The sequence below is a fragment of the Schistocerca serialis genome, chromosome 5 (assembly GCF_023864345.2).
Source record: "Schistocerca serialis cubense isolate TAMUIC-IGC-003099 chromosome 5, iqSchSeri2.2, whole genome shotgun sequence".
Classification (NCBI taxonomy): Eukaryota; Metazoa; Arthropoda; class Insecta; order Orthoptera; family Acrididae; genus Schistocerca; species Schistocerca serialis.
Window position 1 is genome coordinate 268,785,396 of NC_064642.1, and position 27,390 is coordinate 268,812,785.

The 27,390-nt window shown below is 43.7% G+C and overlaps 1 protein-coding gene across 1 annotated transcript in view; it reads right to left on the reverse strand.

The window, feature by feature from the left end:
- The window catches only part of LOC126481895 (uncharacterized), a gene marked incomplete at its 3' end in the record, with an annotated part of 74,700 nt that overhangs the window by 12,228 nt on the left and 35,082 nt on the right, over positions 1 to 27,390 (reverse strand). The window contains exons 3-4 of the mRNA XM_050105854.1: positions 19,387 to 20,238; positions 15,953 to 16,192 (exon numbers count right to left, since the gene is read on the reverse strand). Coding sequence (XP_049961811.1) covers positions 15,953 to 16,192; positions 19,387 to 20,238 — 1,092 coding nt within the window. The remainder of the gene's footprint in view (positions 1 to 15,952; positions 16,193 to 19,386; positions 20,239 to 27,390) is intronic.

Below are 27,390 nucleotides of genomic sequence, written 5' to 3' on the forward strand. Positions count from 1 at the left end.
CCTCTTCGTCGAAATGTCTTGGCTCAAACTCGTCTAGGGGTTGAACCGCACGTGTCTAATGGCAAGTTTGCAAAATACAAAGTCAACAGTAATAATAATATCGGGAACTAAATTCATGACCCATAAATGATGTAGGCCACGCAGTTTCGATTTGGTTAGTATAATGTTTATTCAGAAAGCAAACTAATAGCGAAAGAGGTCGTATTTAGAATTACTGTTACACTCGAGTGCATATCCATTTGACACAGTTTGATTATTCACAATCTCATCACGAAATACAAGTTCCATACTCCACCTCGTTAACTACGCGAAAAGTTTGAGTTCACGCTAGGCGCGCGCCTGCTGACTGCTCAGAGGCTAAGACACGCGGTCCAACACAATGCGAAATTTTCAAAGTCGTTTCACTTCCTAGCTGCCTAAAAACCGACTGTCCGAATTGTCCCCTTTGGTGTCTCGATCAGAACTGTCCTCTGCCCGTCTCCGACCGCGTTTCCCGCGCGCCGAACATCTTCGCTCAACTGACTAGCGCAGTTCCCTTTCCTGAAGCAGTCCATTGATTGGCTACAGCTTATTCTAAAAAAAATGGTTCAAATGGCTCTGAGCACTATGCGACTTAACTTCTGAGGTCATCAGTCGCCTAGAACTTAGAACTAATTAAACCTAACTAACCTAAGGACATCACACACATCCATGCCCGAGGCAGGATTCGAACCTGCGACCGTAGCGGTCACGCGGTTCCAGACTGAAGCGCCTTTAACCGCACGGCAGCTTATTCTACATTGCTTTACATTTTAACATATTAAAAAATCAAAGCTTGACCACTTTCACGTTCTAAATAAAGTAACAATAATATCCATTACATAAAAAACGTTAAATTCTTTTACATAAAACCAATACAATTTCCTTCTTAACTTCGAATGTTACGGCCAGTAGCCTTGCATTTGTGCTTTCTGATAAATAAATAAAGAACGAAAGTAACTATTATGCACTAAACTTTACAACAAATATTCTATTACCTAATGATTCAATCGCTCAGTGTGTTTTGTGTGGAGGAAACGATGATCTGATGTTTAACTAAAAATACTGATAATTTAAATTTACTATATCTTTTAAAAAAATAAGGTTACAGAGTTGATATTTACAACGTTTGTCATTTTAATGCTGCGCTTCTATATGAAATGTCGATCGTTAAGATCGACCAAAGCGTTCAGATTTGGTGACATGCCAATCTCTTGGCCAGATATTTTCAGTGGGTGAGAGATATGGAGAATCTGCTGGCCAGGCTAACAGGTGAACACCTTCTCTATCGAGGTAGGTCAAGTAAGTTATTTTATTGAAAGGTAACTTCATGGAGACCTCCACAATAGAGCACAGCAACAGTTATTAACACATGAGAAATGTAAAACTGCTGTCCAAATTACCGGCTAAGCAAAGCAGAGATGATGTTGTGTACCCAGTGGCAGCCCATATAATGCCACAGCCCATATAATGCCACTAGGTACTTGGCCTGAAGGGCTACGACGAATGCAATCTGGCGACGCTCACCCTCCTCAGAGGTTCCACAAAAGGATACATCCCTCATGATGCTGCATATAGAACTGGGTCTCATCTGGACAGATGATATGGTGCCATTTATGTCTCCAGGATTGTTGGACGCACTACTACCGCCGTGCCTCACTCTCTGCTGTCGTATCAATGGAAGCGGCAACAATGGGCGCCACACTGACAATCTGTGCTCACATTGCCCAAGTAAACACTTATCTTGCTACAAACAACCCAGTTTCCTGTCTCAAGGTGTGGATGAAGTGTACTGCACGCCTGGTGAAGAAATGGCTCCCGCTTCAGGTGCTTATTGCGAGGTGCCATTGAGATCAGACGTGGAATTCAATGTGGCCTGTAAATTCGATATCTTCTGCAGCAGTGCGATCCCGACCATCACGAGCAACATTATCACGGAACGATGAACTGCAGTCACGACGGACCACTGAAAGAGAGACGCACTGCATGTTCTTTTCGGGAAAGTCTGCAAAAGACCGTCTGTGGTTGTCCCACGTAGGAGTAACAAATCTCTTTAGATGTGATATGGAAGGCACAATGTGTCGAGCTTGAAGTAAGGTGGATCTACCAACAATTCGTACTTCAAATCTCACAGCGTTCCTATTGTTAAAACACATTTGAGGCAAAGATGACTATTCTGGTATTATATTTTTTGTAGTCCAGGTCACTTTTCATATACATGGCGGAAAAAATAACAACACCAAAAGATCATTAATGTAGAGTAACGATTTTTCAGGAATACATTTGTCTCGGTAATATATTTAAGTAATCAGCATTATAAGATCACAAGTTAATGTAAGTGTGAGATAAGCTATTGCAGATCTGAAGTTGATTTGGTGGAGGAGCGAGGTCATCCCTTTCAAAGGATCTGTCCTGGCACTTGCTTGAACTGATTTAGGGAAATCCCGGAAAACCTAAATCAGGATGGCCGGACGCGGAATTGGACCGTCGTCCTCCTGAATGCGAGTCCAGTGTGCTAACCACTGTGCCACCTCGCTCGGTGAGACGCGAAGTGCTGGAACATGAATAAGCTCTGTAAACGCCAGATTCTCGAATGCAAGCATACAATAGTGCATGAACTGTATTGTACAGGTTCTGAATGTCAGTTTGTGGGATTGAGTTGCATGTCTGTTGCACTTGGTCGGTCAGTACAGGTATAGGTCCAGTGTGTCTAGCATACAGACAGGTTGGTTGCAGGCTCTCAACTGGCCTCCTTCTAACCAACAAAGGGCCATCACTGACGCCGAGGTAGAACCAGTTTTCATCAGTAAACAACAAACTTCTACCCTGCCCTCCAATGAGCTCTCGCTTGACACCACTGAAGTCACAAATGGCGGTGATTTGGCGTCAATGGCACGCACACTACGGGGCGACTGGCTCGCAGCTGTCCTTGAAATAACCAGTTTGTAGCCGTTCGTGAAGTGGAAGGAAGACAAGGATTTCTGGTCAGATGAGTATCGGGTAATATCAACAGCAGCAGAAAATGGTATAACAGGTGTAGGATTCGTTGTGAATAGGAAGGTAGGGCAGAGGGTGTGTTACTGTGAACAGTTCAGGGACCGGGTTGTTCTAATCAGAATCGACAGCAGACCAACACCGACAACGATAGTTCAGGTATACATGCCGACGTCGCAAGCTGAAGATGAACAGATAGAGAAAGTGTATGAGGATATTGAAAGGGTAATGCAGTATGTAAAGGGGGACGAAAATCTAATAGTCATGGGCGACTGGAATGCAGTTGTAGGGGAAGGAGTAGAAGAAAAGGTTACAGGAGAATATGGGCTTGGGACTAGGAATGAAAGAGGAGAAAGACTAATTGAGTTCTGTAACAAGTTTCAGCTAGTAATAGCGAATACCCTGTTCAAGAATCACAAGAGGAGGAGGTATACTTGGAAAAGGCCGGGAGATACGGAAAGATTTCAATTAGATTACATCATGGACAGACAGAGATTCCGAAATCAGATACTGGATTATAAGGCGTACCCAGGAGCAGATATAGACTCAGATCACAATATAGTAGTGATGAAGAGTAGGCTGAAGTTCAAGACATTAGTCAGGAAGAACCAATACGCAAAGAAGTGGGATATGGAAGTACTAAGGAATGACGAGATACGTTTGAAGTTCTCTAACGCTATAGATACAGCAATAAGGAATAGCGCAGTAGGCAGTACAGTTGAAGAGAAATGGACATCTCTAAAAAGGGCCATCACAGAAGTTGGGAAGGAAAACATAGGTACAAAGAAGGTAGCTGCGAAGAAACCATGGGTAACAGAAGAAATACTTCAGTTGATTGATGAAAGGAGGAAGTACAAACATGTTCCGGGAAAATCAGGAATACAGAAATACAAGTCGCTGAGGAATGAAATAAATAGGAAGTGCAGGGAAGCTAAGACGAAATGGCGGCAGGAAAAATGTGAAGACATCGAAAAAGCTATGATTTTCGGAAGGACAGACTCAGCATACAGGAAAGTCAAAACAACCTTTGGTGACATTAAGAGCAACGGTGGTAACATTAAGAGTGCAACGGGAATTCCACTGTTAAATGCAGAGGAGAGAGCAGATAATCGGAAAGAATACATTGAAAGCCTCTATGATGGTGAAGATTTGTCTGATGTGATAGAAGAAGAAACAGGGGTCGATTTAGAAGAGATAGGATATCCAGTATTAGAATCGGAATTTAAAAGAGCTTTGGAGGACTTACGGTCAAATAAGGCAGAAGGGATAGATAACATTCCATCAGAATTTCTAAAATCATTGGGGGAAGTGGCAACAAAACGACTATTCACGTTGGTGTGTAGAATATATGAGTCTGGCGATATACCATCTGACTTTCGGAAAAGCATCATCCACACAATTCCGAAGACGGCAAGAGCTGACAAGTGCGAGAAATATCGCACAATCAGCTAAACAGCTCATGCATCGAAGCTGCTTACAAGAATAATATACAGAAGAATGGAAAAGAAAATTGAGAATGCGCTAGGTGACGATCAGTTTGGCTTTAGGAAAAACGAATGGTTCAAATGGCTCTGAGCACTATGGGGCTCAACTGCTGTGAAGTCCCCTAGAACTTAGAACTACTTAAACCTAACTAACCTAGGGACATCACACACATCCATGCCCGAGGCAGGATTCGAACCTGCGACGGTAGCGGTCGCGCGGTTCCAGACGGTAGCTCCTTTAACCGAGCGGTCACTCCGGCCGGCTCTTTAGGAAAAGTAAAGGGACGAGAGAGGCAATTCTGACGTTACGGCTAATAATGGAAGCAAGGCTAAAGAAAAATCAAGACACTTTCATAGGATTTGTCGACCTGGAAAAAGCGTTCGACAATATAAAATGGTGCAAGCTGTTCGAGATTCTGAAAAAAGTAGGGGTAAGCTATAGGGAGAGACGGGTCATATACAACATGTACAACAACCAAGAGCGAATAATAAGAGTGGATGAGCAAGAACGAAGTGCTCGTATTAAGAAGGGTGTAAGACAAGGCTGTAGCCTTTCGCCCCTACTCTTCAATCTGTACATCGAGAAAGCAATGATCGAAATAAAAGAAAGGTTCAGGAGTGGAATTAAAATACAAGGTGAAAGGATATCAATGATACGATTCGCTGATGACATTGCTATCCTGAGTGAAAGTGAAGAAGAATTAAATGATCTGCTGAACGGAATGAACAGTCTAATGAGTACACAGTATGGTTTGAGAGTAAATGGGAAAAAGACTAAGGTAATGAGAAGTAGTAGAAATGAGAACAGTGAGAAACTTAACATCAGGATTGATGGTCACGAAGTCAATGAAGTTAAGGAATTCTGCTACCTAGGCAGTAAAATAACCAATGACGGACGGAGCAAGGAGGACATCAAAAGCAGACTCGCTACGGCAAAAAAGGCATTTCTGGCCAAGAGAAGTCTACTAATATCAAATACCGGCCTTAATTTGAGGAAGAAATTTCTGAGGATGTACGTCTGGAGTACAGCATTGTATGGTAGTGAATCATGGACTGTGGGAAAACCGAAACAGAAGAGAATCGAAGCATTTGAGATGTGGTGCTATAGACGAATGTTGAAAATTAGGTGGACTGATAAGGTAAGGAATGAGGAGGTTCTACGCAGGTTCGGAGAGGAAAGGAATATGTGGAAAACACTGATAAGGAGAAGGGACAGGTTGATCGGACATCTGCTAAGACACGAGGGAATGACTTCCATGGTACTAGAGGGAGCTGTAGAGGACAAAAACTGTAGAGGAAGACAGAGATTGGAACACGTCAAGCAAATAACTGAGGACGTCGGTTGCAAGTGCTACTCTGAGATGAAGAGGTTAGCACAGGAAAGGAATTCGTGGCGGGCCGCATCAAACCAGTCAGTAGACTGATGACAAAAAAAAAATAGCCGTTCGTTGAGTCACTGTGGTGTCAACTGCTGCTCAGATTGCCGCTGCAGATGCTGTACAGTGTGACAGAGCCATACATCAAACACGGTCCTGGTGACAACTGCTGCCAGCAATCCTGTACAGTGGCTACATTGCTGCCAAGTCTTCCTGTGATCTCGCATAAGCATCATGCAGCCTCTCATAGCCCTATTCCACGACCTCATTCAAACTCAGTGAGATGTTGATAATGACGTCTTTGTCTCATTAAAGACATCCTTGAGTAACATCAAGTCACCACGTCCAATCTCAAAGGTGAGTAATGCTCGTATCGCTACAGCGGGTATTTAAAGCACACCTGATTTCTTCAATAAAATTCTTCAGGGTATCAGACCGCATCGTCATAATTTAAAATGCGCCAACGTTTCGGCCAGCGTTGCAGCTAGCCTTCATCAGGGCCTTACGTTAACTGCTAAGTGAACACACTTGGTTCCTTAAATAGCTGCACGAGAAAACCGTGTCGTTACTTGATTGGCTGTAAAAGGAGGAGGAGGAGGGTTGAAAGGTATGCTTTATTGGTGTTTCCTTTGTTATCTGTCATTGGCTGAAATAGCTGTTTTCTATTGGTCTTTATATTAATCCACCCCATTGGAGGAGACGGACGAATAGCGAACAGGTGATGGCTGTGACGTCACTCTGTTTCCATGCTGTCCAGAAGCCGGCTGCGGCGTGCCATTGCTTTGTGTGCTCGCGACCACTACTGCGGCTCTCCGCGTGTCTGCATGGGCCGCCACGGCTCTGCCGCCGCTCCGTAGCCCTGCTATTGCAGGCAGCCAAGACCTCGGAAGCTTGTACCCGTCCTCTCTATTCATGTTGGCGGGTCTTTTAGCTATCCTCCTAGTGCATCAAACCGAGTCCTACGTTAAGGATTCCACTCACTTCGTGTCTCTCCTAAAGGAAATGCGTGTTACGGACCAAGATCTGATGGTTAGTTTCGACGTCAAATCCCTATTCACGAATGTCCCAGTGTCAGATATGTGAACATCCTAGAAGAACGCGTGGCACCTGATATATGTGAGCTTGTGCGCCACTGTCTGACGACCACCTATTTCAAGTGGAGAGGTCAATTTTATGAACAAACTGATGGTGTAGCTATGGGCTCACCCCTATCGCCTATCGCAGCAGAAATTTTCATGGAGGCATTTGAGGAAACAGCCCTCCAGTCCGCACCATTACGTCCAAATTGTTGGCTTCGCTATTTCGATGATACTTTCGTCATCTGGCCCCACGGAGAAGAGGAGTTACAGAACTTCCACAAGCACCTTAACCAACAGCATAGGAAAATTCAGTTTACAATGGAAACAAAGAAGAATGGGGTGCTGCCTTTTCTCGACGTGGAAGTTTATCGAAAACCTGATGGTAAACTTGGGCACAAAGTGTACAGGAAACCAACCAATACGGACAGGTACCTTCACGCCTCCTCCCACCATCACCCCACGCAGAAGAAGTCCGCCCTGCACACGCTAACGAAGAGAGCGTACAGGATAAGCGACGAAGAACATCTGAAGACAGAACTTGAACGCCTCAGGTCCATCTTCGGAACTAATGGCTATGGGAAGCAGATGATAGACAGCACCATGTCGACAAGGGAGAAGACTAATAGGGAAGAGGAGAAGGAGGCACAGAGCATTGCTGTGTTACCATATGTACAAGGGGTCACCGAACGTATTGGCAAAATTCTACGAAAAGCCGACATCAAACCAATTTTCCGAAGCAGAAACAAAATATCAGACATGCTCGGTTCTACCAAGGATGCAGTTGACAAACTACACACAGCTGGCGTGTATGAAATTGGTTGTTCGTGTGGATTAGTCTACATAGGTGAGACGGGACGTCCGATTAGCACAAGGCTCTCGGAACATGAAAGATATATCCGCCTGAAACAACACACTAAGTCAGCAGTGGCGGAACACCGAGACGAGTGCGGGAAACCAATATTTTTTCAAGAAGCCCGCGTCCTGGCGAAACAGCCTCTCACTTTAAAAAGAAAGATTAGAGAGGCGATAGAAATAGCTAAAAGACCCGCCAACATGAATAGAGAGGACGGGTACAAGCTTCCGAGGTCTTGGCTGCCTGCAATAGCAGGGCTACGGAGCGGCGGCAGAGCCGTGGCGGCCCATGCAGACACGCGGAGAGCCGCAGTAGTGGTCGCGAGCACACAAAGCAATGGCACGCCGCAGCCGGCTTCTGGACAGCATGGAAACAGAGTGACGTCACAGCCATCACCTGTTCGCTATTCGTCCGTCTCCTCCAATGGGGTGGATTAATATAAAGACCAATAGAAAACAGCTATTTCAGCCAATGACAGATAATAAAGGAAACACCAATAAAGCATACCTTTCAACCCTCCTCCTCCTCCTTTTACAGCCAATCAAGTAACGACACGGTTTTCTCGTGCAGCTATTTAAGGAACCAAGTGTGTTCACTTAGCAGTTAACGTAAGGCCCTGATGAAGGCTAGCTGCAACGCTGGCCGAAACGTTGGCGCATTTTAAATTATGACGATGCGGTCTGATACCCTGAAGAATTTTATTGAAGAAGACAACGGCCGCGGAAGCCTACGCTTACACACCTGATTTGCATCCTCACAGGGGAAAGATGTCTGCCTATTACGCATTACGACCCTCTCCAACAGTCGGCGGTCTCTGTCAGTCAGCCGACGAGGTCGGCCTGTACGCTTTTGTGCTGTACGTGTCCCTTCACGTTTCCACTTCACTATCACATCGGGAACAGTGGACCTAGGGATGTTTAGGAGTGTGGAAACCAAATAACCTGACCACGTTCGAAGTCCGTGAGTTCTGTGGAGCGCCCCATTCTGCTATCTCACGATGTCTAATGACTACTGAGGTCGCTGATATGGAGTACCTGCCAGTAGGTGGCAGCACAATGCACCTAGTATTAAAAACGTATGTTTTGGGGGTGTCCGGATACTTTTGATCACGTAGTGTACTGACACATGATATCTGTATGGTTCGAAAAGTGGCAGTTGACTCTGAATAATGGAAAATGTAAGTTCATCATCATAGGTGCCAAAAGTAATCTGCTAAATTTAGGTAGCACTACAAACCACGCAAATCTAATCACTGTCAATTCAGCTAAATACCTATACATTACAATTACGAACAGCTTACATTGGAACGATCACACAGATAATATTATGGGGAAGGCTAACCATAAACTGATTTTTGTTTGCTGATCACTTCAAAGATGCAGCACGTGTGCTAAACAGAGTGCCACTATGCTTGTCTGTTCTCTTCTGGAATACTGCTGCGCGACATGGCATCCGTAGCAGATAGGATTGACAGAGGTAATCGAAAAAGACAAAATAAGGGCAGACGGAAGAGAACTATGGCATTTTTGACTGCAACGAGAACTTTCCAACAAATTTCAGTCACCAACTTCCTCCTCCAAGCGCGAAGATATTTTGTTGTGCCATCCTACATAGGCAGAAATGACCATTGTAATAAAATGAGACAAATCAGAACTCACACGGAAAGATTTCGGTTCAGTACTTCCCGCACTCTGTTCGAGTGTAATGGTAGAGAAGCAGACTGAAGGTGGTTCGATGGCCCCTCTGCCAGGTTTTTAGTGAAAACTGCAGAGTAATGATGTAGATGTATAGAAGTCTGTGACTTATGTACAGCTGCTTGACCATTGTATTCCACTCTTTTCAGCTCTCGACACATAGACACTGTGCTAGTTGGACTGCTGGGAATGCTTTGCAGCTCACGAGTATTCCTTCTGTTGATTTGATGCGATTCTTTTACAACCACCCTCCGCAATGCTCGACGGTCCCTGTTCGTCACTACCTGACATTGCCTTATATGTGGGTGTTCCCTCACATTTCCACTTGACGAGGTGGGCAGCTTTAGGTTTATCAAAACGTCCCTGATGCTTTCGTCAGTCAGGTGACATCCAATGATTAGTCCATTTTTAAAGTCTCTCAGTTCTCCTGACCGACCCATTCTGCTGTTACTGCTTCTTTACTGACAGCACGACAATCCCCGCTCTTACATAGCCGGTCTCCCCACACGTAGTCAGTTCCGCAGTAAATAAGGGTGTCCAGATACTTTTGATCAGAGAGAGTTGAGCCGGCCACAGCATGCCAAACATTACGTGTGCAGTGTGTGTGGGCTGAGTGCCTGTCACTCAGCTTTGCTCGGTCCTTCTCGGAAGTACTACAACAGCGCGACGTTCCATTAACCATTACGATGCGGCATTTTGCAGTCAGTGCAACTCTCTGAGTTTGGCAGAATCTTTGTCTTAGCACTGTTTACCTTTCGCTATTTATTCGTGGTATGAAGGATGTTCACAGGTCCACTGACTGTTTGCACAAAAACAGGCAGTCTAGCGATCTATTGTCACAATTTCTTAAAATGAATGGGAATGACAGAAGAGAGGGATGAGAATTCTCATTTCACATAAGCGAGGGGTACAGCTTACTTCTGTTCTCGAGCTGTTTTCAGGACCGTTTGATGTATCAGTTGAAAGCACCCCTGTGCATGCACAGATGTATCTGACTTACCTGCAAGGTAATTGCAATTTTAATTACAAATATTTTTACATTAAAACTGTCCAGGACATCTATATTGATTTTCTCAGGTAGATTTTCCAAGTCTCCATAAAGAAGCTGCAAAAGTGCTACACCATTCCGATCGACGTATTTTCATGAAAGACCTTTTTCTGATTATTGTAGAGGAATGTTGGACGAGGATGGAAATTGTCAGGATGAGCCGTATTAAAACTCGTGCGAGTTTCCCAAGTGATTTATTGTTTCCAGCTACAGTGCCCCCATTCCTCTCGGTCTGCGTGACCGGGTCCCACAATCCTGAGGACACCACTTTGCTGTCTGCAAAACGGCTTGGTGCGGAATGGCTGCCTCAGCGACCCATGCAGTGCCCTGCTGTGTGTCGACCTTGTACGGCTACGAAGTTATGACAACATCAGGATGCGCCTGCAGTTGACTCAGCAGTCTCCGTCCCTGCCGCCTCAGCGCCATCTGCTGGGAGCTGCAAGGTGGCCCGTGACATGCTTCCTCGCCAGCGTGGCTAAGATCGAGGTGACAACAAGTGCCTGCGATCTGGAGTCCAAATCTGTCGCCCTCGCCTCAGGATGCCTCTGGCATTTGTTGGGAGCCAACAAGACTGCCCGTAGTAGCGAGCTATGGCGTGGCCTGCCGCTGGCTGGCTGCAGACATCATGTTAATGAATACTGAAAACTTATCTTACTCTGTGATTTACACTGAAGCGCCAAAGAAACTGGTACAGGCATGTGCGTTTAAATACAGAGATATGTAAAGAGGCAAAATATGGTGCTGCAGTTGGCCAGACAACAAGTGACTGGCGCAGTTATTAGACTGGTTAATGCTGCTACAGTGGTAGCTTATCAAGATTTAAGTGAGTTTGAATGTGGTATTATAGTCGGCATACGAGCAATGGGACACAGCATATCTAAAGTAGCAATGAGGTGGATATTTTTCCGTATGACTATTTCGAGAATGTACCATGAAAATCAGCAATCTGGTAAAATATCAAATCTCCGACACCGCTGCAGCCAGAAAAAAATCCTGCAAGAACGGGGCCGAAGACTGTAGACAGTTGTTCAGTGTGACAGAAATGCAACTCTTCCGCAAATTGCAGCAGATTTCAATGTTGGGCCATCATCAAGTGTCAGCGTGCGAACCACCGAACGAAACATTATCGATATGGGCTTTCGGAACGGAAGGCCCACTCATGTACCCTTGGTAACTGCATGATACAAAGCTTTAGGCCTCGCATGGGCCTGTCAACACTGACAATGGTCTGTTAATCACGGAAACATGTTGCCTGGCCAGACGAGTCTCGTTTCAAATTGTATCGAGCGGATGGACGAGAACGGGTATGGAGACAACCTCATGAGTCCATGGACCCTGCATGTCAGCAAGCTGGTGGAGGCTCTGTAATGATGCGGGGCGTGTGCAGATGGTGTGATATGGGACCCCTGATACGTCTAGTTACGACTCTGACAGCACGGCTTGTCGGTGGAGGAAATGTGAAGCGAAACTGGGAGCTTTGGCATTCGGGCCCGGGTATGGCCCGCAAACCGAAATCTTAGTCAACCTGAGATAGTATATATTCGTCCTACTAAACAGCAAACACACAATAAGTAAAAATTCTTCGTTTGCTATATTTCGGCGTTTTGTATTTTTAGTGGCCAGCAGTGTATTTTTCAAGTGCTGTGGTAACAAATTAATGGCTCTGCTCCCACAAAAGGAGGTTAATTGTTTCAAGTCTCAGCGATAGTTAGAACCTCACAGTTCAAGAAATCAATTGCGAAGGTGAATCGTACAAACATGCTGTCATTTGGCCATCGGGCAGACTGCCGTATGGACGACATAGTAATAAGCATCTCTGGCGCAAAGAAACAACTGAAAGATATGAAAGCAAATAAGTCACCATGTCCGGATGGAACCCCAGTCTGGTTTTACAAAGAGTTATTTGCGGCATTGGCCCCTTACCTATCTTGTATTTATCGCATATCTTTTGCGCAGCACAAAGTCCCAAGCGACTGGAAAAAAGTGCATGTGACTCCTCTATATAAGAAGGTAAAAGAACGGAACCACAAAATTACAGACCAACATCCCTGACCGCTTTTTCTCTATTCGAATATAATACATTTTCTTGAGACTGAGAAGTTAATGTCCACGAATCATCATGATTCTAGAAAGCATCGCTTGCGCTATACTCAGCTTCCTTTTTCTCACATGATATACTGCGAACTGTGGGTGAAGGGGAACAGGCGGATTCCACAGTTCCAGATTTCCAGAAACCATTTGACACGCTGCCCCATTGCAGGCAGTTAACGAAGATACGAGCAAACGGAATAGGTCCATAGATATGTAAGTGGCTCGAAGACCTTTTAAATTATTCAAAATGGCTCTGGCTCTGAGCACATCTGAGGTCATCAGTCCCCTAGAACTTAGAACTACTTAAATCTAACTAACCTAAGGACATCACACACACCCATGCTCGAGGCAGGATTCGAACCTGCGATCGTAGTGGTCGCGCGGTTCCAGACTGTAGCGCCTAGAACCGCTCGGCCACCCTGGCCGGCAAAATTATTCAAGAGAGTAGGTTGTCCTAGATGGTGAATGTTCATCAGAGACAAGGGTATCGTCAGGACAGCCCCAGGGAAGCGTGATAGGACCGCTGTATATACATAAATGATATGACGGAGCCGGCCGAAGTGGCCGTGCGGTTCTAGGCGCTGCAGTCTGGAACCGCGAGACCGCTACGGTCGCAGGTTCGAATCCTGCCTCGGGCATGGATGTGTGTGATGTCCTTAGGTTAGTTAGGTTTAACTAGTTCTAAGTTCTTGGGGACTAATGACCTCAGAAGTTGAGTCCCATAGTGCTCAGAGCCGTTTGAACCATTTGATATGACGGACAGGATGGGCAGCAGTCTTCGGTTGTCTTCCGACGAATCTGTGCTGCACGGTAAGGTATCTCATTTGAGTGTCTGTAGGAGGATACAAGACGACTTGGACAAAAAATCTAGTTGATGTGGTGATGGCAGCCAGCTATAAATACGCAAAAATGTAAGTTTATGCGGGTCAATAGGAAAAGCAAACCCGTAATGTTCGGGTATAGCATTATTACTGTCCCGCTTGACACAGCCAGGTCGTTTAAATATCTGGGTGTAACCTTGCAAACGGATTTGAAATGCAAAGAGCATGAAGGACTGTGGTAAGGAAGGCGAATGGCTTATTTCGGTTTATTGGGAGACTTTTAGGAAAGTGTGGTTCATCCGTAAAGGAGACCGCATATAGGACTTAGGTGCGACCCATCCTTTAGTGCTGTTCGACTGTTTAGGATGAGTACAAGATCGGATTAAAGGAAGACATCGAAACAGTTCAGAGACAGGCTGCTAGATTTGTTACCAGTAGGTTCTAACAACACGTAAGTGTTATGGAGACAAATCAGGAATTCAAATGGGAATTTCTGGAGGGAAGGTGACGTTCTTTTCGTGAAACACTATTGAGAAAATTTAGGGAACCGACATTTGAAGCTGACTGCCGAACGATACTGCAGCCGAGAACATATATTGCACTGTTACCGACGACTGTGCCGCTAAAGCGGAGTTATTGAACGCAGTTTTCCGAAATTCCTTCACCAGGGAAGACGAATGGAATATTCCAGAATTTGAAACACGAACAGCTGCTAGCATGAGTTCCTTAGAAGTAGATACCTTAGGGGTTGCGAAGCAACTCAAATCGCTTGATACGGGCAAGTCTTCAGGTCCAGATTGTATACCGATTAGGTTCCTTTCAGATTACGCTGATACAATAGCTCCCTACTTAGCAATCATATACAACCGCTCGCTCACCGATAGATCTGTACGTACAGATTGGAAAATTGCGCAGGTCGCATCAGTGTTTAAGAAGGGTAGTAGGAGTAATCCATCGAACTACAGACCTATATCATTGACGTCGGTTTGCAGTAGGGTTTTCGAGCATATATTGTATTCAAACATTATGAATCACCTCGAAGGGAACGATCTGTTGATACGTAATCAGCATGGTTTCAGAAAACATCGTTCTTGTGCAACGCAGCTCGCTCTTTATTCGTACGAAGTAATGGCCGCTATCGACAGGGGATCTCAAGTTGATTCCGTATTTCTACATTTCCGGAAAGCTTTTGACACCGTTCCTCACAAGCGACTTCTAATCAAGCTGCGGGCCTATGGGGTATCGTCTCAGTTGTGCGACTGGATTCGTGATTTCCTGTCAGGAAGGTCGCAGTTCGTACTAATAGACGGCAAATCATCGACTAAAACTGAAGTGACATCAGGTGTTCCCCAGGGAAGCGTCCTGGGACCTCTGCTGTTCCTGATCTATATAAATGACCTGGGTGACAATCTGAGCAGTTCTCTTAGGTTGTTCGCAGATGATGCTGTAATTTTCCGTCTAGTAAGGTCATCCGAAGACCAGTATCAGTTGCCAAGCGATTTAGAAAAGATTGCTGTATGGTGTGGCAGGTGGCAGTTGACGCTAAATAACGAAAAGTGTGAGGTGATCCACGTGAGTTCCAAAAGAAATCCGCTGGAATTCGATTACAATTCTCAAGGCTGTCAATTCAACTAAGTATCTAGGTGTTAAATTTACGAACAACTTCAGTTGGAAAGACCACATGGATATTATTGTGGGGAAGGGGAGCCAAAGGTTGCGTTTCATTGGCAGGACACTTAGAAGATGCAACAAGTCCACTAAAGAGACAGCTTACACTACACTCGTCCGTCCTCTGTTAGAATATTACTGCGCGGTGTTGGATCCTCACCAGGTGGGATTGACGGAGGACATCGAAAGGGTGCAAAAAAGGGCAGCTCGTTTTGTATTATCACGTAATAGGGGAGAGAGTGTGGCAGATATGATACGCGAGATGGGATGGAAGTCATGGAAGCAAAGACGTTTTTTGTCGCGGCGAGATCTATTTACGAAATTTCAGTCACCAATTTTCTCTTCCGAATGCGAAAATATTTTGTTGAGCCCAACCTACATAGGTAGGAATGATCATCAAAATAAAATAAGAGAAATCAGATTTCGAACAGAAAGGTTTAGGTGTTCATTTTCCCCGCGCGCTGTTCGGGAGTGGAATGGTAGAGAGATAGTATGATTGTGGTTCGATGAACACTCTGCCAAGCACTTAAATGTGAATTGCAGAGTAGTCATGTAGATGTAGATGTAATGACCACGAAGATAAGATACGGGAAATTAGTGCTAATACAGGGGCTTATTGACAGTAGTTTTTCCCTCGCTCTATACGCGGGTGGAACAGGAAGCTAATGACTAACAGTGGTACAGGATACCCTCCAATACGCATCGTATGGTGGCTTTTTAGAGTGTCTACGAAGATGTAAATGTAGCGAAGGTGAACATATATTACGTATATCGACATTTTATGGAACCATGTTACTTAGAGAACAGTAAAGATTGTTTTTCTTACCCCTAATGCAACGGCGTATCGCCGAGGTTGGCTCAGCACCATAGTGATCGCCTTTGGGCTCTTGATCAGCACGACGAACTTTTTGCGGAGAGAGGCAGCGATGTCACCGGGCCCGCTAGGGGTGACCGCGGTCGCGACCAGGGGGTGCACCAGCAGGCGCAACCCCGAGCCGTCCAGGTCCCGCAGAGTGTCGATGTCCTGCGCGTACTGGGGCACAGCCAGGTAGCTCGTCAGCGAACCCTGTGACACGCGAGTACGAGTTTCAGCATCTACTGTGTGCCTCATTTAGTTGTTAGAGCAAGTCTCCGCTTTGTTTGTGACTGCCAGAGTCTCATTTTCGTGCAGGATGATGTGTCACAAGCATTTAAGATTAGTTACAGTTTACAGCTTGTACAGAAGCAGTTACAACAGTCAAGGGGCATGAAAGGGAAGCAGTAGTTGAGACGTGAGACAATGTTTTAGCCTATTCCCAACGTTATTCAATGTGTACATCGAACGAGCAGTAAAGGAGACCAAAGAAAATTTCTCGTTGGAATAAAACTCAGGGAGAAGAAAGAAAGAATTTGAAATTTCCCGAGGACATCGTAATTCTGTCAGAGACAGCAAAAGGCTTGGAAGAACCTTGAACGGTACAGACAGTGTCTCGAAAATATGATATAAGATGAATGTCAACAAAAGCAAGACAAGGATAAATTGACTGTAGCCAAACTAAAGTAGGTGATGCTGAGGGAATTAGATTAGGAAACGAGACACTTAAAGTAGTAGATGAGTTTTGTTATTTGCGCAGAAAAATAACTGATGATGGCCGAAGTAGACAGGATATAAAATGTAGACTGGCAGTGGGAAGAAAGAGTTCCTGAAGAAAAGAAATTTGTTAACATTGAAAATGGATTTAACTGTTATGCAAGTCGTTTCTCAAAGTATTTGTGTCGAGCGTAGCTATATATGGAAGTGAAACATGAACGATAAACTGTTTAGTCGAGACAGGAATAGCCACTTTTGAAATGTGCTGCTACAGAAGAATGTTGGAGATTAGATGAGTAACAACGTAACTAAAGAGGAAGTACTGAAAAGAATTGGGGAGAAAAGAAATTTGTGACACAACCTGACTTCCAGGAGAAGTGATAGACTGATAAGACACATTCTGCGACATCATGGGATCGCCAGTCTAGTATTGGAGGAAGTGTGAGGGGCAAAAATTGAAGAGGGAGACTAAGGGATGAATACAGTAGGCAGATTCAGAAGGATGATGGTTGCAGTACCTATTCGAAATGAAGAAGCTTGCACTGGATAGATTAGCGTGGAGAGCTGCATCAAAGCAGTCTTCGGACCGAAGATCAGAACAAGAACAACAGTTTACCGCAATGATCGCAGCTGAGTGTAAAACCAACGGTAGGAATGCGGCAGCGAGTCGGGTCTGCTTTGTGATATGTTCTTGACATAATTGTACACGCTACCCACTATTAACAGGCGACTCACAGATAGAGGGCTGCTCATGGCATCCCTTGCGCTGAGTGCGATTGTTCACCAACAAGCCCATGTGGAGCGTTGTCTGTTACATTCGGCCTGGTATCTCATTGAGTGGACTAGTCTTCAGTGACGAGTCCCGCTTCGAACTGAGCCTCAATGACCAGCGAAGACGTGTCTGGAGCTGCCCTGGCTAGCGGTGTGGTAAGAACCCGACCGCCGCCCATTGTATGGCCCGACAACCAGGAGTGATGTTCTAAGGTGCCATGTCATTTCATAGCAGGACCCCTTTCGTTTTCATCTGCGGTACAGCCGTACGACGATATCCTACGTCCCGTTTTGTTGCCCTGACATTCTGGTAAACGTTTCAGCAAGATAATCTACGCCCGCACACGAAGAGAGTTTCTGGTGCTTGTCTTCCTGCTTGCCAAAACCTATTTTGGCCAGCAAGGTCACCGGCTGATCTCAACTGAGAATCCTTGGAGGATTATGGTAAGGCCCTCCAACCACCTAAAGCGCCAAGTGGACAGAATTTGGCACGATATCCTCCAGGGGGACGCTCAACAACTCTGGCAATCAATTCCAAGCCGAATAATGCTTGCATCAGGGTCTGAGGTGGACCAATGGTTATTGCTTTGCTCAGTTTGTGAAATTCTTTCTCTTGAGTGTATCACATAATTTTTCTGAAGTTGTGATTAGTTGTTTGTCTCTCATATACATCATATCTTGGTGATGCGGCAGGTGTTTTTTTTCTTTTGTTTTGTGTAAAATTACGAGAAGAAGAATGGTATTAAATAAAACACCAGACAAAATATTAGTCACTCCCTTAAAAGAGCACGCTGATCACTTTCGAGCCATCCAGATGCTGCAGAACTGATATCAGGCGGCCATGTGACCCACCATCGCTGACCTAAGTCATGGCCCTGAAGATGTGTATGTGCCTTTTGGTTGTATATAACTGACATATAATAAGACTGGTCGTCGCGGAGACGTGACAGAATGTCTGAAATGAGTTATGGTATTTGTACGAGCCCATAAACACATCGTGACTTAAGCTGCCCGATTTGTTGAAGTTTCGAGGCGCAATGTTCAACGCATCTACAAGGATAATTTACTGCTAGCAGCCATGAACATGGAGTAAGATCAGTGATCACAACAAGATCGTAGCCGATATCAGGCAGAGAGAAATGTCACGCCTTGTCAATGACAAATGGTTCAAACCCAACTAGAATAGGAGATCCTCTCAACGTGTTTGACGTCGGGTACCTCGTAAAAGGCTATTATAGCTGTACATTTTCATCTTATTAGCACCACAAAAAGTATATAGTATTTGACTGGAGCCTTGTGGTGTCGTCACTTTTCGGATTATGAAAGGCGCCTGCCCAACGACATGCGTGTAGTTCAGACCGGATGTGGTTCTGTGATGTTTTGGTGGTGTTTTTCGTAGCTTTATTTGGCCACTCGCTCAGGTTACCGTGAACATGAAGCAGGATGTTTGTTTCGTCTTCCGTTACCTAATTTTTTCCTTTTTTCTACATCGTCTACATGAGCATACTTTGAGCACTCTCTTCTTCCAAGAAGAGTACAGCCGTGTTCTTAGGGCAATACGCACACTTTCCTCGTTTGACCAAAACCCATGTACCCCTTCGCATCTCCCGCAGAAAAAGTCTAGGACTGTCTGAAGCAGTGGGCAGCGGGTGAAAAGTAACAATGAACAGTCCCACCCCCCCCCCCCCTTTTCCAGTTAGGCAGCTCTGGGGGATCTAATCATAAATGGGTGTCTTCAGCTGGGTATGGCATGCCTGAAGACACTTGTGTACTCCCTTTCATTAACAAGGATAATAAAGGTGTTACACAGTGTTAGCGCGTCGTCTCCTGCGGGTGAGTAATTTTTTTGTCTGGTGTTCTTAGTTACGAATAACTGAAGTGAAAAGGAGGAACAGAGAGCAGAGAATCTATAGACGAACCTGGAACGAGTTAGTGAAGAGCAGACAGAGACTGGACAAGGAGACCAGCAGCACGACGCGCGTCACCCCTCTGGCGTCCCCCGGCCTGAAGCTGCCCGTGACGAACACTCTGACGACAATGAACGCGCTCTCGAACACGCTGGCCCTCTTCAGCCCCCAGATGCCACTCCTGAAGATGTCCATGGTGTACAGGGCTGCCGCGTAGGCCAACAGGTTGGCGCCCAGCACCTCCCAGGCCGTCCCAGAGAAGGGCAGCAGAAGATTCATGTAAGCCGGCAGCCGCCCAGCAATAGATACCACGAAGCAGTACGAGTGGTCCCTGTAAGGGTACGTGAACTCGAAGACTGCTCTACCATGAAAGCCGCGCACTTGTACCCAATTGATGGTGTACTCGATGCCATTCTCCCGCAAGAAGTCGGCCAAAGCCGCTCCGGACAGATGGTTTCCGAGAAAAACCTTCTCTTCTTCTGTTACCAGTCGGTAGCTCGCCGACCCGTTCATGTATTGAAGCAGCAGCTGGTACATCAAGTGGCTCTGACCGTCGACCTCCACGATGCCTGTGGGCGTACGCCGAGCATCCATCAGCGGAGGATTGTGGAAGACCATGGCACGTAGCGGTTGGCCATGCATGTCGTGCCCTGGCTCAAGCGCGATAGTTGATGCAACACCACAGCGTACAAACACCGTTCCCAGGTGGCGAGGACCAGTGTAGGGGAGCAGCCGCATCGCGCAGACTTCTGCCCGGCTGCGATTCCAAGTCACTATTGTCATGTCATTGACGTACGCTGCCCACGCCCTCTGAAGCAGTTCCTCGGCATCTGAGGAGACATCCGCTTCTTCTTCTGGATCTATCTGGATAACAGATGTAATCAGACATTCTTTATAATTTGAAGCTAACAGAAATAAATATTCATGTTTTCTGATGATATTTTTGTTCTAGTTCAGATAAAAAAACGTAGAGGCAATGTTAAAAAGTGTTTCGATACGGAGTTTCGCTTTTACCTTCACCTCCTCAAATAATTTTTTGTCCAGAAGCAACATAAAAAATGTATCAAGCAAATGTTGTCCAGCTACCAGGGGCACATTAACCAACGTGGCTGAACTTCTTGTAACTACACTCGTTATGAAGATATGAGCAGCAGTACATCTTTTTTAAATCTCACCTTATATTTTGCATTCGGTAATACACTTTCTCTCCTCACGAGCTGTTCGAAAAGGTATGACAGTATACCATTCACGTAAACATGACGTTTTTAAAAAATTGGCCACAAGCATGTAGAACTTGCGCATTGAAGGTTCCGTTCAAACTTAATTATGTATTTAGGCAGTTCATTCGAGAATCTTGACCATTTTTGCCTGTTATCGACAATGATACTGACAGAATATCGCTCCCAGGGACCCCAAGTTTTTCGAGAATGTTTTACATTCAGTAGTGTAAATGTGACATAAAGTCATGCAGGAGGCAGGTGATCGTTGCTATAATAATCAGTAATTCTCCTCTCCGTCTGACTGGATCGCAATAGTAAAAGTAGAACCTCAGGCAATGAATGAGATTACTGCTCATATTACGCGTCTGGAATTTATCCACCATCAGATTTCCAGAAGTGATTTCTGCACGTTTCAAGTTTTATGTGAAACATAAATTCGCAGATTAGTCTGCAAATGACTTTTACTCCTGTCAGCCTGAATGTAGATTTACTGATTCTTTTAATTTCAAATTTAACATCGGATAAGAAATGACAAAAGAAATATTTTTTCATGAGACACAATTACATATTATCAATCTCCGGATCTTTTCCTTCACTTGCACTGTGAAACCCTGTTTCTTACCAGATTACTTGATTCTAGTTCAACGGGTTTTGAGTGAGTGAGTTTATCAGTATCAAAATATGTGGAATAAATGGCCCTATCTTTTGGATGCATTGACTAATAAACTTACATTTATTACTCCACCAAAGGCTTATATAGCTTAGTATGTGACATAAATTTCAGCTTGCTACGTCAACCCGTTCCCGACAAAAAAGGGTCTTAACAAATGGCCGAATAGAAAGAGAATCATAGAGGAAATAACAAAAAAAAAAGATCGTCTGATATAATTACAGATTTAAAGTTTTCGGATTTCCTCAGTTGATTGTTTTGTGAAATATTACTTCTTGCCAAATTTCATGATTCTCGGAGGACAGGAAGTACGCTGTAAATTTCGATGAGTGAGTGAATCGACCAGTATCAAAATTTGTGACATAAATGCTCGTGTCTTTTGACTGCATTGACTTAAAAGCTCCAATTTTTCCATTGCCAAGTGATCATAAACTTAGTAAGTAATATAAATTTCTACTTGTTACGTTTGCCCATTTCTGAGAAAAAGACGTTTTAACATTCGGACAGATAGTCAGACGGACGGCCAACAGAGCGATCTTGTAAAAGTTTCATATTTACCGTTTGAGCTACGGAACCCTGAAAAGTGACACAAATTCAATTCGAGTCTCCTCTACTATGACATAGACCAGGTTCAAAATGGTTCAAATGGCTCTGAGCACTATGCGACCTAACTTCTGAGGTCATCAGTCGCCTAGAACTTAGAATTAATTAAACCTAACTAACCAAAGGACATCACACACATCCATGCCCGAGGCAGGATTCGAACCTCCGACCGGAGCGGTCGCGCGGTTCCAGACTGAAGCGCCTAGAACCGCACGGCCACTCCGGCCGGCCATAGACCAGGTAGCCGAGCTAACGTTACGCGCCGATTTGCCGCCGTTGATGCAAACAAATGGAAGCACAAGGAAAATGCACACCGGTTATTCAGTCAATAGTCGTCAGTTAAAGTTTTGTGTGAGTATAGTGTACACCGACGAAAAGAAAGTAAAAATGTTACTCATCTGTGGAAAGCGTAAGTTAGCAGGACAGTTTTTTTTATTTGCAGTACGGGTATAAGAAGTACAGTACTTCAGTACTTTTAAACGGTGTGTTGTGTACATTAAATGAGCTAGAGTACATTGTTCTCACACAAACCTTCGTCTGAAAATGGCTGAGTGAATGGCCGATGTGCATCTTCCTTGGGTTTCCAGTTGTTTCCTGTTAGCCCCAGCAGAGTTACGTTGCCACTGGTACCTGCACCCTGTACTAGCACAGGAGAATTAAAGTCAGTTTTGTATTACGTTTTTTATAACGTTTTTAACAACGAAATGTTTACGTGAAGGGTATATTTTGATACGTTTCTGAAGAGATCGTGAGGAGCGGAAGAGGTTACCCAATACGAAATATAGGTTGTTAATTAAAATAGGCTTTGTCTAGATTTATTAGGGGTCAGTGAAGTGAAATGGAAAGAAAACAAGAATTTCTGGTCAAACGAGTATAGGGTAATATCAACAGCAGCAGAAAACAGTATAACGGGAGTAGGATTCGTTATGAATAGGAAGGTAGGGCAGAGAGTGTGTTTCTGTGAACAGTTCAGTGATAGGGTTGTTCTTATCACAATCGACAGCAAACCAACGCCGACAGCGATAGTTCAGGTACATATGCCGACGTCGCGAGCTGAAGATGAAGAAATAGAGAAAGTATATGATGATATTGAGAGGGCAATACAGTACGTAAATGGAGACGAAAATCTAACTGTCACTGGAGACTGTAATGCAATTGTAGGGGAAGGAGTAGAAGGAAAGGTTACAGGAGAATATGGGCTTGGGACAAGGAATGAGAGAGGAGAAAGACTAATTGAGTTCTGTAACAAGTTTCAGTTAGTAACAGCGAACACTCTGTTCAAGAATCATAAGAGGAGGAGGTATACTTGGAAAAGGCCGGGTGATACGGGAAGATTTCAATTAGATTACATCATGGTCAGACAGAGATTCCGAAATCAGATACTGAATTGTAAGGTTACCCAGGAGCAGATGTAGACTCAGATCACAAAATAGTAGTGATGACGAGTAGGCTGAAGTTTGAGACATTAGTCAACAATAATCAATACGCAAAGAAGTGGGTTACGGAATTACTAAGGACTGATGGGATACGGTTGAAGTTCTCTAAGGCCATAGATATAGCAATAAGGAATATCTCAGAAGGCAGTACAGTTGAAGAGGAATGGACATCTCTAAAAAGGGCCATCACAGAAGTTGGGGAGGAAAACATTGCTATAAAGAAGGTAACTGGGAAGAAACCATGGGTAACAGAAGGAATACTTCAATTGATTAATGAAAGGAGGAAGTACAAACATGTTCCGGGAAACTCAGGAATACAGAAATACAAGTCGCTGGGGAATGAAATAAATAGGAAGTGCAGGGAAGCTCAGACGAAATGGCTGCATGAAAAATGAGAAGAAATCGAAAAAGAAATGATTGTTGGAAGGACTGACTCAGATTACAGAAAAGTCAAAACAACCTTCGGTGACACTAAAAGCAAGGTAGCTGACATTAAGAGCGCAACGGGAATTCCACTGTTAAATGCAGAGGAGAGGACAGATAGGTGTAAAGAATACATTGAAAGCCTCTATGAGGGGGAAGATTTGTCTGATGTGATGGAAGAAGAAACAAGAGTTGATTTAGAAGATATAGAGGATCCAGTATTAGAATCACAATTTAAAAGAGCTTTGGAGGACTTAAGATCAAATAAGGCAGAAGGGATGGATAACATTCCATCAGAATTTCTAAAATCATTGGGGGAAGTGGCAACAAAACGACTATTCACGTTGGCGTACAGAATGTATGAGTCTGATGACAAACCGTCTGACTTTCGGAAAATCATCATCCACACAATTCCGAAGACGGCAAGAACTGACAAGTGCGACAATTACCGCACAGTCAGCTTAACAGCTCATATACCCGAGTTGGTTTCAAGAATAATATACAGAAGAATGGAAAAGAAAATTGAGGATGCGCTAGATGTGGATCAGTTTGGCTTTAGGAAAGGTAAAGGCACGAGAGAGGTAATTCTGACGTTGCGGTTAATAATGGAAGCAAGACTAAAGAAAAATCAAGACACGTTCATAGGATTTGTCTACCTCGAAAAAGTGTTTGACAATGTAAAGTGGTGCAAGGTGTTCGAAAATGTGAGAAAAGTAGGAGTAAGCTATAGGTAGAGACGGGTCTTATACAATATGTACAACAGCCAAGAGGCAATAGTAAGAGTGGACGACCAAGAACGAAGCGCTCGTATTAAAAAAAAAAAGTGTAAGACAAGGATGTAGCCTTTCGCCCCTACTGTTCAATATGTACCTCGAGGAAGCAATGATGGAAATAAAACAAAGTTTCAGGAGTGGAAAACAATTAGCTGATGACATTGCTATCCTGATCGAAAATGAAGAAGAATTACATGATCTGATGGATGGAATGAACAGTCTAATGAGTACACAGTATGGACTGAGTGTAAATCGAAGAAAGACGAAGATAATGAGAAGTAGTAGAAATGAGAACAGCGAGAAACTTAACATCAGGATCGATGGTCACGAAGCAGATGAAGTTAAAGAATTCTGCTACCCAGGCAGTAAAATAATCAATGACGGACGGAGCAAGGAGGACATCAAAAGCAGACTAGCAATGGCAAAAAGGGAATTCCTGGCCAAGAGAAGTCAACTAATCTCAAATATCGGCCTTAATATGAGAAAGAAATTTCTGAGAATGTAAGTCTCGAGTACAGCATTGTATGGTAATTAAAGTGGACTGTGGGAAAACTGGAACAGAAGAAAATCGAAGAATTTTTGATGTGGTACTACAGACTAATGTTGAAAATTAGGTGGACTGATAAGGTAAGGAATGAGGAGGTCTGCGCAGAATCGGAGAGCAAAGGAATATGTGGAAAACACTGATAAGGAGAAGGGACAGGATGATAGGCCATCTGTTAAGACATGAGGGAATGACTTCCATGGTACTAGGGAGAGCTGTAGAGAGAAAAAACTGTAGAGGAAGACAGAGATTAGAATACATCCAGCAAATAATTGAGGATGTAGGTTGCAAGTGCTACTCTGAGATGAAGAGGTTAGCACAGGAGAGGAATTCGTGGCAGGCCACATCAAACCAGTCAGAAGACTGATGACTAAGCAAAAAAAAATTGAAACAGACTTCTTACTGATCACTTCTTAGGAAACTTACAAGAAGAAAGGCAGACATGCTGGTTAACTTCCTCCCTGGTAGCTCAACAATACTGGCTTGCCATATTTTTTTTTTATTTTGCTTCTGGACGTAAAGTTACTTAGGGTGTGGGAGATAAATGGATTACCCAGGACAACAGAAATATTTCAAAAACGTAAGTAATTGCCTCTTCCTCAGACCATTCTCACTGCCACATCTTCACAGTAGCCTATTTCTTTCACTTCATTTGTTCTCATAAATGATACTGCTTATTATTAAGACACTTGAAAGTCTAAATTATATATTTATCTACAGAAGTAGAAAAATTGTGAGGAGTAACTTGAGTCCCACAGTATGCTACTAAACGTGCCAAATCATCTGCAGCATATGCAAGAAAGTAACAATAATTCTTAACTGCCACTATTTCGTATTATTATATTTTATTTCATCTGTAATTTAAATTCTATATTGAACTTAGCACAACCACAGTTAGGTGTTATACATTGTTACTGTAAAGAAATTTACAAAATTAGTCCAAAATATCATAAGAAGTTCATTACAAATTTTCTGAAAATGAATGAAAAATCTTCAAGGCCACATTAGCTGTGTAGAGGTTCCATTGTTAGGCAACGCAACCGGTTTCGAACAATTATAGCTACATCTTCAGGTAATAATATGTACTGTATACAAATAATGTTTGTAAAATGTTGTTAAGACATAGTACGTAATATAGAGGAAGCAGGAACAGGCTTTTACTCAAAACTTTTCAGTTCATGAGGTTTGAGAGAGTGTATTATGTCCCAGCATTCAAGTTGCAAACCGATTAGTTGCGTCACTTCTTGTAAATTTGATCATCCAAAGCCTATACTCGGAATTATATGCCGTAAAGTGAACGTCGGAAGTGTCAGAACAAATGATCCAGTAAAAACCTAGGGAAGAGCGTAAATCACTACAATCAAAACATATTAGGCCAAAAAAGTGACAACAGACACCGTGTAGTGACAGACTTAACTCACCAAAGTTGTGTTACAGTAGACTCATTGTCTAAACTGTTGACTCCTTATTAAATGTAGTCGTCAAATGCAATCCTCATTAAAACACAAGGTCTCCGATAATCGAATGATAGATAAAACCATAGTTCATGTTCTGCTATACACAAACAGTAACCGAAAATGTTGTTTTTACCAACAGTTGTCAAGCGTAAGTAGGACGAAAATGGGGCAGCTGTCAAAAACTTGTTAACCAGGAAGAATTGATAAAAAAAATTTTTAGCAACTTACCAATAAAGTGCTAAGACAGTGATGAAGTGGCTCCGTTATTCTCAATAGCAGAGTGCAAGAACCTATCATCGGATGGCCACCTTAAACCATCACAGCTCCATCATCACTGTCTTAGCACAGTTTTACAGGCAAGTTGCCAAAAATATTTTCCTTATCAATTCTTCCCGATTAACAAGTGTTCGCTTGCTGCCCCATTTTCGGCCTACTTATGCTCAACTAAAGTTGGCAAAAACAGTTCTTCCAGTTACTGTTTTTCTGTAGGTAATCTACATGAACTATGGCTTTATCCACAGGATGGTGGCCTCATATATGATAACTGCACTCCTGTTGTAATGGAGACAGCAGTTTACGACTATGTTGAATAAGAAGCCATCATTTTGGACCCTGAGTCTACTATAACACAGCTCTGGTGAGTGACGTATATCACTACAGGGTGTCCATTGTCACTATTTTGGCCTACAATGTTTTAAGTGTAGTAATTTGCTTATGTTCCCTGGGTTTTTACTGGAATAAGAGTTTTGACACTTTGGAGGTTCACCTTATTGCGTATAATTGAGAGTTTAGGCATTCGATTATCAACCTTTCAAGATGTTATACAACTAATCGGTTCGCAACTTGAATGTTAGCACGTAAATAATTAGTGTAGGTTGTGGCTCAGTTTT